This window comes from Hylobates moloch, unplaced genomic scaffold (assembly GCF_009828535.3).
Source record: "Hylobates moloch isolate HMO894 unplaced genomic scaffold, HMol_V3 SCAFFOLD_3, whole genome shotgun sequence".
Lineage (NCBI taxonomy): Eukaryota > Metazoa > Chordata > Mammalia > Primates > Hylobatidae > Hylobates > Hylobates moloch.
Window position 1 is genome coordinate 22887818 of NW_026652278.1, and position 18930 is coordinate 22906747.

The 18930-nt window shown below is 38.8% G+C and overlaps 1 protein-coding gene across 1 annotated transcript in view; it reads right to left on the minus strand.

Moving 5' to 3' along the window:
• Positions 1-18667, minus strand: part of SMC3 (structural maintenance of chromosomes 3) — a 37028-nt gene extending 18361 nt beyond the window's left edge. Inside the window, exons 1-13 of the mRNA XM_032178045.2 lie at positions 18506-18667; positions 17327-17402; positions 12601-12639; positions 10942-11009; positions 10498-10569; positions 9140-9219; positions 8345-8423; positions 6044-6161; positions 4968-5143; positions 4428-4508; positions 3514-3678; positions 3096-3217; positions 2662-2875 (exon numbers count right to left, since the gene is read on the minus strand). Of these exons, the coding sequence (XP_032033936.1) occupies positions 2662-2875; positions 3096-3217; positions 3514-3678; positions 4428-4508; positions 4968-5143; positions 6044-6161; positions 8345-8423; positions 9140-9219; positions 10498-10569; positions 10942-11009; positions 12601-12639; positions 17327-17402; positions 18506-18520 (1305 nt within the window). The 5' untranslated portion in view covers positions 18521-18667. The remainder of the gene's footprint in view (positions 1-2661; positions 2876-3095; positions 3218-3513; positions 3679-4427; positions 4509-4967; positions 5144-6043; positions 6162-8344; positions 8424-9139; positions 9220-10497; positions 10570-10941; positions 11010-12600; positions 12640-17326; positions 17403-18505) is intronic.
• Positions 18668-18930: the final 263 nt, after the last annotated feature.

The following is an 18930-nucleotide window of genomic DNA, read 5'->3' on the forward strand; positions in this document are numbered from 1 at the left end:
AAAACCACCAAAAAGACATTTTATTTTTCATACTGCAGGTTTTAAAAATACATTGTGGAAAAATTAACTTAGGATTATACTAAGAGGCAAAAGGATATTTACGCCGGGCGTGGTGGCTCACGCCTGTAATCCCAGCACTTTGGGAAGCTGAGGTGGACGGATCACCTGAGGTCAGGAGTTCGAGACCAGCCTGACCAACATGGTGAAACCCTGTCTCCACTAAAATACAAAAATTAGCCGGGCGCAGTGGCGGGCGCCTGTAATCAGCTACATGGGAGGCTGAGGCAGGAGAATCGCTTGAACCCGGGAGGCAGAGGTTGCAGTGAGCCGAGATCGCACCATTGCACTCCAGCCTGGCAACAGAGCAAGACTGTCTCAAAAAAAAAAGGCTATTTACGTAACAAAATCAGCACTATAAAATCATCTCTGTCCAAAGGAAAGGCTTCATCTTCACAAGCAGTCATTCTGATAACCAAAAGTGTGGCTGGAATACTGGAAAATAATTAACTTCATGCATGACAAAAAATGAATAAATTCTCTCACTGGAGGCACCTTCAAAAAGGGCAACTGCTGAGGTTGGTTTCATAAACTCAAGAGAAAACTCATTTTATTTCAAGAAGGGAGGTGTAACTATCAGTTCAGACTACACTAACCATATAAAGAACTGCCTGGATTAACCCAACTTTTCCACTCCCTCCAAAAGTATCACAACTAAAACCCACAGCACGACTGGACTTCCAAAAACAGCAGGCTACACTCCTGGCAATTTTACCTACCTGTTGTTTATGCTTACAGAGGCTGTTGCGTTTGCTCCCCACTATATTTTTTTTTCTTTATGTAAAGTGAGAATATGAGTACAAAGAAAACAGCTCTTTCTTTAAAACTTCACTGAGGTTTTGGATACATTTAAAGGTGAGTCACCAAAAACTTAAAGTGGGCAAATCACTATAAAAGATTAGGGGCCAGGCGTGGTGGCTCACACCTGTAATCCCAGCACTTTGGGAGGCCGAGGCGGGCAGGTCACAAGGTCAAGAGATCGAGACCATCCTGGCTAACACAGTGAAACCCCATTCTACTAAAAATACAAAAAATTAGCCAGGCGTGGTGGCATGTGCCTGTGGTCCCAGCTACTTGAGAGGTTGAGGCAGGAGAATTGCTTGAGCCCAGGAAGCGGAGGTTGCAGTGAGCCGAGATAGTGCCACTGCACTCCACCCTGGACAACAGAGCAAGACTCTGTCTCCAAAAAAAAGAAGAGATTAGGGACAAATAATTATATATAATATACAATTAATAAGTACATAAATATTAATATATGTACTTTATAACAAATAATTTAAAATGTCAAGTCCCAAAAGTCAAGAAAGAACTGAAGAACTGGTCCAGATTAAAGCAGATAAAAGAAACGTGACAACTAAATGTAACATATGATGCTGGAATACCAAAAAATCAAGTTTTTAAAAAAACAAACATTATGCTGGGTGTGGTGGCTCACGCCTGCAATCCCAGCACTTTGGAAGGCCGAGGCGGGTGGATCACGAGGTCAGGAGTTCAAGACCAGCCTGGCCAAGATGGTGAAACCCCGCTTCTACTAAGAATACAAAAAAATCAGACGGGCGTCGTGGCAGGCACCTGTAATCCCAGCCACTCGGGAGGCTGAGGCAAAGAATTGCTTGAACCCAGGAGATGGAGGCTGCAGTGAGCTGAGATCACGCCACTGCACTCCAGACTGGGCCAAAAAAAAAAAAAAAAAAAAAATGTTACTATCGGCCGGGCACGGTGGCTCACGTCTGTAACCCCAGCACTTTGGGAGGCTGAGGCAGGCAGATCACCTGAGGTTGGGAGTTTGAGAGTAGCCTGACCAACACAGAGAAACCCCATCTCTACTAAAAATACAAAATTAGCTGGGCTTGGTGGTGCATGCCTGTAAACCCAGCTACTCAGGAGGCTGAGGTTGCAGTGAGCCGAAATCGCACCATTGCACCCCAGCCTGGTAAACAAGAGCGAAAATCCATCTCAAAAAAAAAAAAAAAAAAAAAAGTTACCAACAAGCTGTTTTAGACATATGTTGTGACATCTTGTTAAAATTAAGGGTATGTAAGACACATGCTACCAATTCATAAAAACATATTTTAAGCTGGGCACAGTGGCTCACACCTCTAATCCCACCATTTTGGGAGGCCAAGGTGGGAGGATTGCTTAAGCCCAAGATTTCGAGACCAGCCTAGGCTACATGGCAAGACCTCGTCTCTACAAAAAAATAAATAAAAATTTTGCTGGGCCTGGTGATACATGCCTGTGGTCCCAGTTAGGAGGCTAAGGATGGAGGATCACTGAGCCTGGAAGGTGGAGGCTGTAGTGAGTTGTGTTTGTACCACTGCACTCCAGATTGGGTGACAGAACAAGACCCTATCTCAAAAACATTAAAAATACATACATACATTTTAATATACTTAATCTACATAAAGCCTCAATGACATGAACATAATATTCTTTATAAAAGAGAACTATATATTAAATTGTGCAGGCCTTTTCTAAATAAGTATCTGTCATATATTTTAAGAGCAATATGTAGACTTATTTAAAAAGAAAACTTGAAGTAGATAAAACTACACGTTTATCTCTTCTGAAAGATTTTTACAAAGCAGCTATAAAACGTCTTACATTATACTGCTCCAGATTTTTCTCCTTATTTGCTTCAGTGTCTTCCAAATCCTTATGTATAGCAGCAATCTGTCTTTTCTTGTCATTAATAGCCTGATCTAAAGACTTGAGTTCCTTTTTAATCCACTTATCCCTTTCTTCTTTTGATGTAAACTGGCTTCCTCGACCCTGCTTTGCATAAAGATCTGTTCTTTCCTGGGTAGCTTGAGCCAATCTACACAAAATAGAAGAGAATGGGATGAAAAGGAGAATAATAACCAAGTTTAATTGTAACCAATAATGCCAACTGTACACAGAAACATAAAGCCATTTTTCAAAATGATACAAAAAGAATTAAGTGTAAAAAGCAGCTACTATATAATTGAGCTCCTTGGACAACCTAGTTTTACATAATATGATGTAGAAATTTAAAGTGTTGGTGAAAGTTCTCAGACCTAGCAATTCCTCGTTCTTCTTTCTCTTTTACACTGTTGAATTTAGGTTCTGTTTCTGCCAGTTCTTTCTGCTTTTCTTCTATTTTTTCAAGCAGCTTCTGCCTCTCTTTTAATAAACGTTTCTGTAAATAAAGACAAGTAAAAATGCAAACTGCTTTAAATTTTTTGCATAATTTAGGTCTAGCATAAATGTTTTCTCATGAAAAAAACTTCATGAGAAAACCCACCTGTAACATGAAAACTCTTTTAATGTAAGAAACAAAGGGACAGTACTAAGTTGTTACTTGAGTACAAATTATGTTAACGCAGCAAAGCTTAAAAAAAAATTCCAACACATACCAGTCACAGAAAGGACTGTCTTCTACAGTTGCTACTCACCTGAACATTCACGTCTTTCATTTTTAGCATTTTAACTTACCCTTTGTTCACTATTGCCTGCTAGTTCATCTTGTAAATCCTTGGCTTTAAGCTCCAGCTTAGTTCTCTGCTTAATTTGTTCTTGTCTTTCAGCACTAAGCTGTTCTTTTTCTTCTTTCATAGCTGAAATTTTTGTTTTCAATTCTCTAACTTGGCGTTCGATATCCTATCCAAAAGTATTAAACAGAAAATAAGTCAGGCAATTAGAAGTACAACAGCAGAATTGTGACACCATTAATTCTCTTTCACTTAATGTTTAGTACTACTCTGTCTTTTCAATATTCAATTCCTCTAACTCTCCCTTGTGTAATCATTCCATAATTCTGGTACAAAAGGGTTTACTATGGTCAAAAACATACGATGGCTGGACATGGTTGCTCATGTCTGTAAACTCAGCACTTTGGGAGGCCCAGGTGGGAGGACTTCTTGAACCCAGGAGTTCAAAACCAGCCTGGGCAACATACTGAGATTCCATCTCGTTGAAAAATAAAAAAAATAGGAGGCTGAGGTGGGAGGATCACTTGAGCTTGAGAGATCAAAGCTGCAGTGAGCTGTGATCTCACCACTGCACTCCAGTCTGTGCAATGGAGTGAGACCCTGTCTTAAAAAAAAAAAAAAAAAAAAACTTCAGGAGGCTGAGGCAGAAGGACCACTTGAGCCCAGGAGTTCGTGACCAGCCTGGGCAACATGGTAAGACCTTGTCTCTACAATCAATTTAAAAACTAGACAGGTGTGGTGGTACACACCTGTGCTCCCAGCTATTCAGGAAGCTGAGGCAAGAGGATTGCCTGAGCCCAGGAAGTCAAGGCTACAATGAGCCATGATGGCACCACTGTACTCCAGCCTGGATGACAGAACAAGACCCTGTCTCAAAAGAAAAAAGTAAGTTAACATGAACCTTGTTTATAATCTTACCTCCATTTTATCTCTTGCATCCTGCTGAGCATCTCTTAATTGTCTGGATTTTTCTCCACTAGTCTCCCGCTTAGCAGAAAGCTAAGAAAAAAAACAAGTTATCATATCTAACTCATTTTGTATTTACTAAATATTTCATAACATCTAATAAAAATTTTATATCTATTAAAATAAACCACAAGCAACCGCTCAAATTTTTTACAAAAATTTTAAAAATGATTTTAAACTAGAAAACTGCAACACTAAATTTTTGTACAAAATGTGTAGTTTAGAATATACTACAAGATGCCTTTAAAATGGCTTTCCTCTCATCTTGTCTGCCTAATACCACCATCTGATTATATTTCAGATAATACTATATAGCAAGGACCACATGGCTGATTTCCTTAAACCAAAAAAATTTGCTGACTAATAAATTCATTGAGAGGTTTTTTTAAGTTTCTATTTAAAATCACTGAAAAGTGTAATTATGGCCTGAGTTTAACAAATTCATAAAAACAAAATTAATCTGATTTTAAGTGTCAAAGGTAAATATTTTACCTCATCAAGCTTGGCACGAGTCTCGTTAAGTTCCTGATTGTAAATGGTATATTCCAGGGCTCGTCTCATTTTATCCCACTTCTGATACTGAGCTAGTTCTTCCTTTTCTTCCTCTAAAGTATGTAATCTCTCTTCAATGTATTTTAACAACTCATTGATTTTTTCCCGTTTGCCCTCTTAAAAGAAATGGGGAGGTAGAATAATTGAATAAAATTTTTATGTAATATCATTTCTTAAATATACCTTGAATTAAATTATTTTTAAGAACTGTAGCATTATTTCTTTGATGTAATGTGGTAACCAAATTTAAGATACTAAAATAGCAATTAATCCATTTATGCCAGAGGTTGCAAATTTTTTTCTGTGAAAAATCAGACCTTGGCGATGACCTTGAACAGTAGGATATAAGTAACACCCACAAGCTTAGGATTCCAATAATGGAATGCTAAGCATAAATGGGTTAAGATCCTTTATTATGAAAAGCACCAGAGAACAAATTTACACATGGTGACACTGGTTCTTTTATAACATGTAGTAAGGGCCTCAGTTTGAGCTTCCTTTTAAAAAGTCAGTGTGCCAGCCGGGCGCAGTGGCTCATATGAGTAATCCCAGCACTTTGAGAGGCCAAGGCAGGCGGATCATCTGAAGTCAGGAGTTCGAGATCAGCCTGGACAACACGGTGAAACCCTGTCTCTACTAAAAATACAAAAATTAACTGAGTGTGGTGGTGGGCACCTGTAATCCTAGCTACTCAGGGAGGCTGAGGCAGGAGAATCACTTGAACCCGGGAGGCAGAGGTTGCAATAAGCGGAGATCACGCCACTGCACTCCAGCCTGGGTGACAGAGCAAGACTCCATCTCAAAAAAAAAAAAAAAAAAAAGTCAGTGTGCATTTCCACAATATTTTTAAAAGCTACTAACATCACTGGTGTTATGGATTCTCAATTTTTATTAATAAAAGCATTATCTACTGCTGCCGTATACTACATACCTACTATATTCCTATCATGGAGCTACTCTGTCACAAAAACAGTAATCTGCAACAAAAAAATAAGGCAGAATCACATTTATTTTACCTGTTTCTTTCATTAAGGAGATGCTTTCTTCCTTTCGTTCATCATACACTCTAGTACCAGCTACTTCTCTTAATAGCTTTAATCTCTGAGAATCTGGTGCTGTTGCCATCTGGTTGATCTAAAATTTTTAGAAAAATAATCATTACATAGCTGTAGCCTCAGTTTAATAAGAAGAACTCCACGTTGAAAGGTTTTTAACACACATGAAGGCTGGGTATCCCTTATGCAAAATGGTTAGAAACCAGAAGTGTTACAGATTTTAGATTTTTTCAAGTTTTGGAATATTTGCATTTATACTTACCAGCTGAGAAACCCAAATCCAAAAATTTGAAATCCAAAATGTTCCAACAAGCATTTCCTTTGAATGTCATGTCCATACTCAAAAGGTTTCAGATTGTAGGGCATTTTGTATTTCAGACTTTTGGATTTGGGACATGCCAAGTTTTAAATAGATTATGATTTGGCTAATGTCATTTGTATAGTACACATGCCTACATATCTATGTCTCCTTTACTTAAATGAAATTTACCAAATAAAATCCAAATACAACTGTTACGTCCATAACTCTCCTTTATGAATAGGGCTAACAAGTGAAGGAGTATCTCACACCACCATCTTTTTCTTAGTCAATATGATAAGGCATAAAAGATGAGCTCCATTCTCAAAAAAACAAAGTATTTTTATAAGGGGAAACCATCACTGACTACACTCTTTTTTAAAGCTACAATAATATATTAAAAGTACAATTCTCCCTCAGTTTTCATGGGGAATGGGTTCTAGAACCCCCTGCAGGTACCAAAATCCAAGGATGCTCAAGTCCCTTATATAAAATAGCATAGTATTTGCATAGAACCTATGCACATCCTTCCGTATACTTTAATATCTAGATTAATTATAATAATACAATGTAAATGCTATGTAAATAGTTATGCAGTATTTTTAAATTTGTATTATTTCTTATTGTACTGTTTTAAAATTTTATTTATTTTAAATATTTTTGATCCATGGTTGGCTGAATTTGCAGATGTGGAACCTACAGACACAGAAGGCTAACGATATGACAAAAATGGTATGCTTTAAATATAGAGAATGGTACCACTTAAGTGCCATGCAACTTAATATATAACAAGTATCCCTAAATGTCAAAAATAGTATCACTGCATTAAAAAACTGAAATTATCTCTAAGAAAATATGGTCTATCAAAAGTATCTACGTCAAAGAATCATCCTTCAGATCCTCATTATTGAGCTCTCCAATTATACATATTCATTCATGCAATTTACTCACTTAAAAATTATTTATCAAATGGCTACAGCATATGTGCCACTGCTGGGCACTGGAAAAGAGCAAACAAAGCAGAAAAGGTCCCGCCCTCATGGAGCTTACATTCTAATGGAAAAAGAAAATAAGTATTATCATAACAGTTTAAGTGTTAGGAAGAAAAATAAAACAGATTAAGGAAATAAAGCACATAGGGTTGGGGGGAAGGCAATGCTTTTAGATGAGGCAATCAAGGATGACATAGGGGCAGAAACTGAAACGAAGTAAAAGGGCCTAGATTGAGAGCAGAGGGATCTCAGAAAAGTGCTCTTTCAAATCAGCCTCCATTTAAAAAAATTTATTTCCCACAAATAGTTAAATCGGAAAATTTGTTCTTCCAGTAACACATTTTCTAAAACTGAAACTCCATATTCTTCCTAATCAGTTCTTCTAAATGTTAACTTTCCAATATGTATCTAGAAAAAAAGGCCTACAGTATAAAATAAGTGAATATTCTTTGAGAATTTTCCCTAGTCCAAAAAAAAGTGAAAGTATATGAGAAGAGAGCAGAACAATCAGCTAAAAAAGTTTGTAGTTTGGCTGCTGAAAAAATGTAAAAAACATAATCCCTATTAGGGAAAATAACATGTAGCAAAATGGCAGATTTCTGGTAATGTTAGCTTTTCAGTATTTTAATTGTGATAATTAGGTAACACAAAATATTTTAGAAAGTTTTTCAAATGTGATTTTTACAGAATTCCTACAATATTCTTAATTATTGCAACATTCATAAGCCAATAATGTCTTCCCATACTTTCACCTCAGTAAGTAATACCAGTCACTAGGAAAACAAGTCCACTTAATAGGCTGAAATACTTCCATCTCAACATGCAATGGACCTATTTGGTACTTTATGGCCATGTAAAAGAATATGGCCATTTTTGCTTCAGCTTAACCACTCAAATCAATAAACCAAATTCATCACTCAAGAATTACTCAGAAAACAAATTCTATTTAAAAAGGACACACAATTGTTTTACCTTTCCTTGTTTAACAATATAATAAGGATTGCTTCGAGAAAAACCAGCACTTTCAAGGAGGTTCATCACATCATTTTTCCTGTTGACAAACAATGAAATTACTTTCCGATAAATAATTTTAAAGCACCATTAAGCAATGAGTAGAGTAGCCCCTGGGTTGACAGCATTAGGGAGGAAAGATCAGTAATTAAACCATCTGTATCATCCTCAGAACTTTCTGATTCTTATGTTTATCCTCTATATTTTGACTTGTTGAAGATGAAGCAAATATTCCTCATATATGAAGCAGGTAAAAGAATACTTTTACTCTTTTGTAAGGAAATCATAAAGAAAAATGCAGGCTGGGCGCAATGGCTCACGCCTATAATCCCAGCACTTTGGGAGGCCAAAGCAGGCAGATCACAAGGTCAAGAGTTCGAGACCAGCCTGCCAACATGGTGAAACCCCATCTCTACTAAGAATACAAAAAGTAGCCGGGTGTGGTGGCACCTGCCTGCAATCCCAGCTACTCAGAAGGCTGAGGCAGCAGAATAGCTTGAACCCAGGGGGTGGAGGTTGCAGTGAGCCGAGATTGTGCCACTGCACTCCAGCCTGGGCAACAGAGCGAGACTCCGTATTGAGAAAAAGAAAAATGCTGGCTGGGCGTGGTGGCTCATGTCTGTAATCCCAGCACTTTAGGAAGCCGAGGTGGATCATTTGAGGCCAAGAGTTCGAGACCAACCTGGCCAACACAGCAACACCCCATCTCTATTTAAGTACATATTCAATTTTTTTTAAAAAAAGAAAAATGCTTACGTGACCATCTTCTTGTCTAAGAAATACTGATCCTTTTTGGCACCAATAACTCTTCGAAGTGATACTTCCTCTTTATCAATCTAAGAAAAAATGTTAAAGCCCAAAGTTAATTTAATAGTAAAGGAGAAAACTTTTTAAATAAGGTCATTTTGAAGTCCTTGCCCATAACTATTTATTTTAAAATTTCAATTATCTCACTAAAAATAATACTACAAATACTCAATACTCTTAACCAAGACACTTTTCACAACAGTTTGTACATTCCCATTTGTTAACAGAGTATTCATTGTCATTTTAAGATAAAATCAGTATATAAACTGTAATTATTATAACAAATTATACAAGCTTAAAAAGTCTCAAAGTATGAAGAAAATCAGCTAAACCAATTAAATTCTCAACATTACATTAAAAAAAAAAAGTTACTGCTTCCTTCCTTCCTTCCTTCCTTCCCTCCCCACGCCCCGTCTGGGAGGTGGGGAGCGCCTCTGCCCAGCCACCCATCGTCTGGGAAGTGAGGAGCGCCTCTGCCCGGCCGCCCATCGTCTGGGAAGTGAGGAGCGCCTCTGCCCAGCCGCCCCGTCTGGGAAGTGAGGAGCGCCTCTGCCCAGCCGCCCTGTCTGGGAAGTGAGGAGCGCCTCTGCCCGGCCGCCCCGTCTGGGAAGTAGTGAGGAGCGCCTCTGCCCGGCCGCCCCGTCTGGGAAGAAGTGAGGAGCGCCTCTGCCCTGCCACCCATCATCTGGGAAGTGAGGAGTGCCTCTGCCCTGCCACCCATCGTCTGGGAAGTGAGGAGCGCCTCTGCCCGGCTGCCCCGTCTGGGATGTGGGGAGCGCCTCTGCCCGACCGCCCCGTCTGGGAGGTCTACCACGGAGGCCAGAAGCAATGTGGGGGCTGGACGTGGTGGCCCACACCTGTAGTCCCGGCGCTCTGGGAGGCCAAGGCAGGTTGATCACTTCAGGCTGGGAGTTCGAGACCAGCCTGGCCAACATGGCGAAACATATGAAAAATACAACAGACAAACCAACCAACCAACCCAGTGACAACAAAACAGGTCTACCCTGGAGTCATACTCTAATTTTTTCTATTTTCCTCCCTTTCTGATCCTTTATCCCACTTTCTTTTTCTTCCTCTTCCTTCTCCTTCTTCTTTGTCAAATAGAGGATTGAGTTATTATCATTGATCCATACAAAGTCCCTCTCTCATTCATTTTCTTTAATTCCCACTCCCCATTTCTATTCCCCGTCTTCCCATGTGCAACCTTCCTAATATGTTTGATACGCATCTTTTTGTTTGTATGTGTTTTTAGAAAATGTTTAGTTTTGTGTGCAAAAAAAAATTAATAAAAAAAAAAAGTTACTTACTGGTAACCGGTTGTCTGAATTATCAAAAATAATCTCCACAAAAGCAGAAATAACACGAGGACCAGTACCTTCCTAAAAATGAAAGAAGTGAGAAATGTGCCATTTAAGTAGGATATTCATATCCTTTAAAGGATTCTTAAAGTCTAGGGCATAATAACAAGTCTGATTCAATGGAGAAAAATTTCTACTAGATTCATATATACACACACACACTAATCTAACGTCTCTGCTCTTTTTCTCCTAAACCACTGTATAAAAATTGGGCTTTTATCTGGCATTAACATGTTAGGCTAAATTTCACAGCAGAGTAACACACTTATGAGATACATTGTGTCTTGTTCACAAAGAATCTGAAACTTGAACAAATGCTTTTTTAACCAGCACGGAAAATTTATTTTTAAAATACATGTGATATCAATAATGTCTTAAAGCAGTCTCACTCACATGCAATAAAGCCAACCGCTGTTCTGGACGAAGATGACTAAACTCATCACTGAGAACAAACTGAATTGCTGGAAATACAAAAACAACTATTAGTATACCCTAAAAAAGTGTTTATAACTTATTTATAACTTCCCACACCTCAATAGAACACAGTGTGTCCGGTAATAGACAATGCAAATAAATTATATTTCATATGGACAAAAGGAAATGCAGAAAATGTGCCTGCACAACAGACTAATTAGGTAGGAAATGATATAAGAAAAATACTGAGAAATCTTCTTTGAAATATTTAAAGTAAGAAAATAAAGAGAAACCACCGAGATACATGAAAACAGACAAGCAAAACTAAGGTATACCTCTGGCTCAAAGTGTACACTGACTGGATTAGGTTAACACTGTATTTGCTTTTTTCCCCACTAGACATAAATGGTATGAGTTAAAATCCTTTTTAACAAAGTAGGATGTATTTTGAGAATATGCTTAAGCAGATACTTTACCAAAAGAAATAAAACTAATACAGGGAAATGTTTGAGATGCCCAACTTCTACTACACTTCTTATACTATACTGAGCTCTGTAAGAAGGGGCCATTCCTACTTCCATATAGAGTACCTAACTGGACCACCCTGCCTAGGAAGTGGAACACTTTACTCAGCTGTTCTTGTCCCAGTCCACCCAAGAGACCGCTGGCACTGTGTGTGTGGAGGTGGTGGGGGTGCCCACATCAGCAAATACGTGCATAAGCATTAATGTGTGTGCTGTGGACACAGGTCGGGGTGAGGAGACTTCACACTGCCCTCATCCCTGGAGATTCTGAAATACTTCCACTTCAGTCCACTCTCTCATCATTGCCAAATTACAACCACAATAGGATATACAGGCTAGACAGTGCCTTTCAGATTCGTGTGCACAGAAGAGATAGAACCTTTGCTCTTATTAAGCCAGTCCACTAAATGCCCCTTTCCCTCAAGCATTACCCAACTAAAAATTTCAAATTTTTCAACCTACTCCTTAACTGTCTAATTTTGTTAAAATGTTTTTCTCCTCAAAGGATTTGTTAACAGAGGCATTGCTATTTATACTTAAATGCAATTTATCTTTAGAGAGAATTTTCAAAGCTCTATTTACTATCTTCAAACTGACAACAGTCTGTTCAGTTTCAAGTTTTTTATACCTCTTCATCCTTTACAAAGATTGGTTTAGAAAACGTTTTTAAAAAGGTGAAATAAGAAAGATGAACCATTTTCCAATACAATACTATCAACTATTCTACTGCATTTACATACATTTAAAATATGCATTTATAACATTTATATATTACATTCAAGTTTAAAAAGCATTTTCATACAAACTATTGCATTCCATTCTTACAAACGATCTAAGGTAGACAGGGCAAACATCCAAACATCTCCATTTTTAAAGTGAAAAGAAAAATTTGAGAGGCTATGTGTTTTGCCCAGTCTCACATAGCTAATCAGCCACTGGGTATAAAGCAGAATTCAGATCTGTATACTCTAAACCCTCTACACTAAGCTGCAATCCCATATAAAGTATTTCTTGGGTTTCATGCATACATAACCTCAGAAAATTAATGATTTTAATAATCTGCCCTAAGATACCCAGGTCTTAATATATTTACAATTCAAAAAGCAACACCTACCATAAAAAAAGTTACTTTTTCCAGATCCATTTCTGCCCACTGGAAAATTTCAAAAAGTACAAGTTATTTTACATAAAAACCAATAAAATTAAAACTGTTTACCTTTTTAAAAATACTCAATATTTTTAAAATCCAATTTTCTAATACATCTTAACATCTGAAATTAAACAACAGTGAACAAAAGAAACCAATAAAACAACTATAATCACCAAATGAATTCAATTTTTGTACAGATTTCTAATAGTTTTTTCTTTAAAGATATTTCACAGTTGATCCATTTGCTCTTACCCAATAGTTTAAAATGAATAGGAATAGCTAAATATACTACCTGGCTCTTATAATATCATATTACAATGGATATATAGTTCTATTTTAACTATATATAATATGTTTAACAATTTAAAGATTCATATATTGCTAATGTTCTAAAACAATCATTTTAAATCCTTAAAGTGTTCTCATGTTTACAATCAACCCTATATTATCAAGTGTAGTCGCATAGAACCACAAAAGTATAAATAATTTTAAGGTACTTTTTGACTAACAAAATTCAAATATAAGCAATTCAATACATAAAAGGGTATCAAATCCTTTTAAGTGTATTTGTTTAGTGAAATTTTCAGTGTTAAGACTCATAAATAACTATGTCAGTCTTCTCAATCTTCAGCCAGAAATATCCTGAGCAAATTAACCACAAAGTTACTACCTTTAATGCAAAGTAAATCTCAAAAAGATCATTTATGTCATGCCAGAAAGGACGTACTTTTAAAAAAAACGCATATGACAGACACAGGAGCCAGCTTGAAGGGGGCTTTCAGTAGCTAAAACTAGGGGTAATCTGAGCATCAAAATGGCCAAATAAATTATAAATTATTGGTGGGGGGAATAATCCATGCATCCATACCAATAATAAAAAGATAAATAAGTAGGCAAGGAAGGAGGAGAATTACCAAATGCCAAGTTGTAAATGTGAAAGGAGTGCTGGAAATGAAAAATCATTTTGTGACCGTCAGAATAAAGGCAAGGGTCATCAACAGATGGTAAATGCAGGCACAAAGTTTGAAAAGCAGCACAAGATTTACATGGTCCAAAAGCATCTGCCTATATTACTTATTAGCTGCAAGGGAAAAAATAATACCTACACAGTGGAAACATCAGACCTTGACTGGGTGATCAAAAGTAATATCAATAAGAGTCAGACAGACCTCATGTGCCTCCAGATGCGATATCCTGAGAAGGACACAACATCACTTATGTCTTAATTCTCAAAAATAACAATGTTATAAAAGACAAAGGAAGGCTGTGGAAATGATCCAGATTAAAGGAGACTAAAGAAGCATGACAACTATGCAATACCTGCTCCTAAATTAGATCCTGTACTGGAGGGGGAAAAATGCTATCAAGAACATTTCTGGGTCAGTCAACATAGCTGGAAAATGGACAGATTACTATGCATTAAATTACTTAAGTTGTAAATTGTACTGTGATTATGAAAGAGAATATCCCTCCTCTCAGAAAGTACACATTAAAGTCAGAGGTAAAGGACCATGGTGTAAATAACTTTAAGGAAAAAGGTGTGTAATGAGTGGAAATGCTACAGCAAGTGGGGAGAATGTTAACAATAGGTGAATCTAGGTAAAGGGTTTATGAGTAGTCTCTGAGCAGTTCTTATTGGGGCAATTTTTCTGTAAATTTGGAACTATTTCTAAATAAAAGTTTAAGATGACAATTTATCATTAAATGAATAAATATTTCAAACCACAATCCATCTATAAATAACTGAAATTTTAAGAATTTCCTTTTAAGAATTACTCCTACCTACAGAGTGGAACACTATATAGCAATTTTAAAAGATGCTGAATATTTAATAAAGATATTTCAAGATTTATCCTGAAGGAGAATAACAGATTACCAGTAAGTTATATGATGAACCCATTTTTATTTAAAAATGAACCCATTTTTATTTAAATACATATTAAAAAGATGTATACAAAGACTAAAAACGTACTGAGGTAAACACAGTTTATATGTGGCCCCAGATTCACCTTTCTCAACCCAGCCCTTGGCTGCCAATCAATGGAAAAGCTCAGTCTCCTAATACCTCTGGTAGATTCAAGCTGCCTTGGGAGTACATTCAGGTACTCCTGAATTGTGAACATGGAAAGGAGGCTATAACTCCCTGACTACTTCCGGGTGTTAGTTCCCAGAGCACCACAATCCAAAAGCTTGGAGGCATCAATGCCAGATGCAGAAAACTCTGACCAACGAAAGACAGGTGCCAGCAAACAAATCCTTGTTGGAATCCAAATCCATTCCTCTATCATCTGACCTTTCTAAGGCATGGTGGGTCCACAAAGTCTGTGAGTTATTCAACATGACTGCAAACCACCTGTGTCTTCTTGAGAAATCTGCGACCAGCTTTTCTCTTCATTCTTGCCCTCAAACTGCACCTCCCATTAAAGCCTTAGCAGCTAATCCTGTCTGTGCTGTTTTCTAGGAAACCAGGACTAATCATAAGTATAGACTGTTATTATTAAGAATGGTTATCTCTGAAGAATCATGGTGTGCAGTAAAAAACAAAGAATGGTTATCTCTGGGTAAAAGGATTATAGTTTATCTTAATTTTCTTCCTTTTAGCTTTTCCATAATGCTCTATAACATGTATTTCTTTTGTTAAAAGGTTAGGGGGAAAAAATCCCTAAAAAGGTATATGTTTGATGCATATACCCAACATCAGTACAAGAGATATTTTTTAATAGTCAACATCATTCATCAATCAAAGTGGTATGCTTTCACCAGATATTTTTAAGGCAAATCTCAGTACATAACTACTTTTGGTCTTTCTTAATATTATTAATGTATCTGGTTTTAAAACATGTTTAATCAGTATTGTTATCTTGGGTTCATTTGTTTTAGTTAAACAAAACCATTTTCCTTTGTAACAGTCACTATTAACAAATCTAATGCTGCAATCACAGAAATAAAACAGCTAACTGATAATAGCTAAAACAATGGTATTTGATGGACCTTATAGAAAAAATGTAATCATTCTAGCTAACAAGTTACTTTACAGATCATTTATAGAATCACACAAATGAAATATTAAGATACTTATTTTAAGGTGCAAGTTAAAGAAAACAGAAATCTCATCATTCTTATTTTTCTACATTTCTAAAGAGTTTCTGATTGATGAAAAAAATGAGAAAGTACTTATATGTAAGCAACACCTCAGTACAATTAAGCCACCCTATGGCATGTCAATTCAATTAAATGACTTCAGTAGATAGGGCACAAGCGGGAAAAAAAAGTATGTCTTCTTTATTCCCAACTACAAGGCTGCTATTGATAAATCGAGGGCAAAAAAAACTGCCTTCAATTTTATCATTTTATACAAAATAAAGTATGATTCTCTAAAGGTCTTCTGGAAACATTAGTAATATGAATCTCAGCCACGCGCCACAGACTGAATTGTGTCCCCCTGAAACAAGTGACACCTTAATCCTGAATGTGATAGTAGTATTTGGACATGGGGGCCCCTGGAAGATGATTACGGTTAAATGAGGACATGAGGATGGGGCCATGTGAGCACACAGCAAGACAGCAGCTGTCTATAAGCCAGGAAGAGAGCCTCACCAGAACCTAACCATGCAGGTATCCTGATCATGGATGTCTGACCTCCAGACTACGAGAAAAAAAATATCTTGTTTAAGCCACCAGTCTATGGTATTTTGTTATGGCTGCCTTAGCAAACTAATATACCACTTAGTTTGGACTCTGTACAGCAAAACTGTGTCAAGAGCAGTCTGTTTTTCTGGTGTCCAGAAGCACTCCTTTCATCTATCCTGTAAAATACTCAGCAGAATGTCTGAAAACATTTTTGTTAGCTGTATCAGCAAAATGCACACTACAATCTGAGCAATCTATAATGACTACATATTGTTAATGGCAATCACCATCAGCTCTTTATCCTCACACTTACATAAGGTTTCTCATTTAATCTTCTCAACAGCCCTATGAGACAGGTATCATCTCCACTTTACAAATGAGAAAACTGAAGCTTCTCAGAAAGTGAAAAAGAACGTGTGCCACCACTGGGAATTTTTTTTTTTTTTTTTAATTATACTAGGGTACATGTGCACAACACGCAGGTTTGTTACATCGGTATACATGTGCCATGTTGGTTTGCTGCACCCATCAACTCGACATTTACATTAGGTATTTCTCCTAATGCTATCCTTCCCCCAGACCCCCACCCCCCTACAACTGGGATTTGAACCCCATTCTGTTATGCTCCAAAGTTTATGCTCTTCCAATCTAGCTACATGGTCTGTCCTTAGAGACATTGACTGCTGGGGGTGGGGGGGAATCCTGGGATCTACTTTGTGAATAAAAATTGTCTGTCTCTGAAATAATGCAACAGTCAGCATTTTAACTAGGATATATAACAAGAACAGAAGAGCAGAAATGCTTTAAAACACTCTTACACACACATACAAGACTACCCAGATAAAAAATGTATAACTTATGAGTGTTTTATCCAAACATTTTAAGTTTATAAAAATAAGCAATTCATCAGTGCAATAAGACAGAAAAGTTATTTCACGCAGAAAAATATAACTTAATATTCAAAGACAATTTCTGTCTCCTTTAGCCAATATACAAATCGACAGAATTTACGTTATCTGTATAGACTATAAATATGACCGAGTAAACCAAGAACACTTACCAATCACATTATGTTTTGAACTGAAGGGATCTACAATTGTTTGATCTCTGTAACTTCGAAAACCCTGGATAATCACCTAGTAAATAAAAAACATTTTTGGGAACCCATCCCCAAAAAAATACATTAACATTTTTCTCTTGCATTTCTTTCTTGTTTCTCATTTAATGCAATATAGAAAACTCGCAATTTCACATAAGAAAAATTCATTTTGGAAAGTGATCAAAAATCTGCTAAAAAAAAAAAAAGTCCTTTTATCGGTAATCTTTGCCAGGGCAATGCTGCTGGGTTTTATTTTTTCTAGGAGTTACAGTTGTCAACCTGTTAAGGACCTTTCAAAATCAAGAACACTGTGTGAGCTTAACTGGAACACTAAACGCTGCAGTACAACAGCAAGTCTATCCAGCAGGCCGACGGGCCCCAGCTCTCCCGACTCCAAGACCACCGAGTACTGCTTTCAGTCACTCACGCCGGCCAGCCAGAAAGCGCCCACGTTCCAAAGAAGGAGTGCTCAGAGCCCGACGGACCCAATAGAAAACCGTCTCCAAGGCCGTGTGCCTGGGCTCATCTTTGTGGTGGACTCCCGCGCGGGAAGACCATTTTGACAGAAGTAAACAACCGAGGGAGGCGGCGCTCCGCATCCTGCAAGCAGGAGGGTCCCGCTCACTTCGCGGGTTAAACAGGGAGAGGAACGGCCCCCCGCAGTGACAGGTGACGACACCCCGGCCAGTGCCCCCAGGGCCGCCCCCGGGCCGGGGAGGCCACCTTTCCACACATCCCAGACACATGGCCCGTGCGAGGCCACCCGTGCAGGACCACACAGCCCTTCCCGCCCACGGCCGCCCCGGCGCGGTGCCCCCGCCAGCTCTGGGGCCGCCTAGGAAGGCCCAGACCCTCCCAGCGGCCCGCCCGCCGGCCCTTCCACACCTCTCGGAGATCCTGCCTCTCCCAGACGAGCGCCAGCGAGGAGGCCCGGGCTGCAAAGGAGGGCCCCAATTCTCCGCGACCCCGCAGCCGGGGCACTCGCGGGGCCCGGGTCTCCCTCCTCCCCCACAGTCCCCGCCCAGCCCTGGTCCAGCCTGTGGAGAGAGGGGAGAGGCTGCGGGTGGCGCCGCAACACTCCCGCCTCAAGGAGCGGTCCTTACCGGCCCACGACGGGATGGAGAGACGCGAAGGCCTTACCTGCTTTATGTACATGATTCCGGGCCCCTGGCCTGGAAGGAGACCTGCCCCGGAGCAGCAACTGCTCGGCTGCAGGGTCAGGTGAGGCGCCTACGCGACCCCTCCCCCAAAGCGCCGCTCGCTCCCCTCCAGCCAAACAAAATGGCGGCGCTCGTGGGGGCGGAGTCCGCGCCTCGGACGGAACCACCTTGCAGCCTTCACAGGGCGTAGGAGGAGTCAAGTTCAGGTCTGCTCTTTCTTTTAGGCAAAACCAGTCCTCCACAGCGTTGTTTGGTGGATTTCATTTGAATCTAGAATTCTGTAGCTAACGCTTTCCTGAGACTTAGTCAAAAGCTTCACTCGGAGAATCTACGACCGTAAGGTTGGTCCGTACCACCTCCGAGCGCGGGGCCAATGGTCGCGTCCACAAGCGGGGGAAAGGTTCC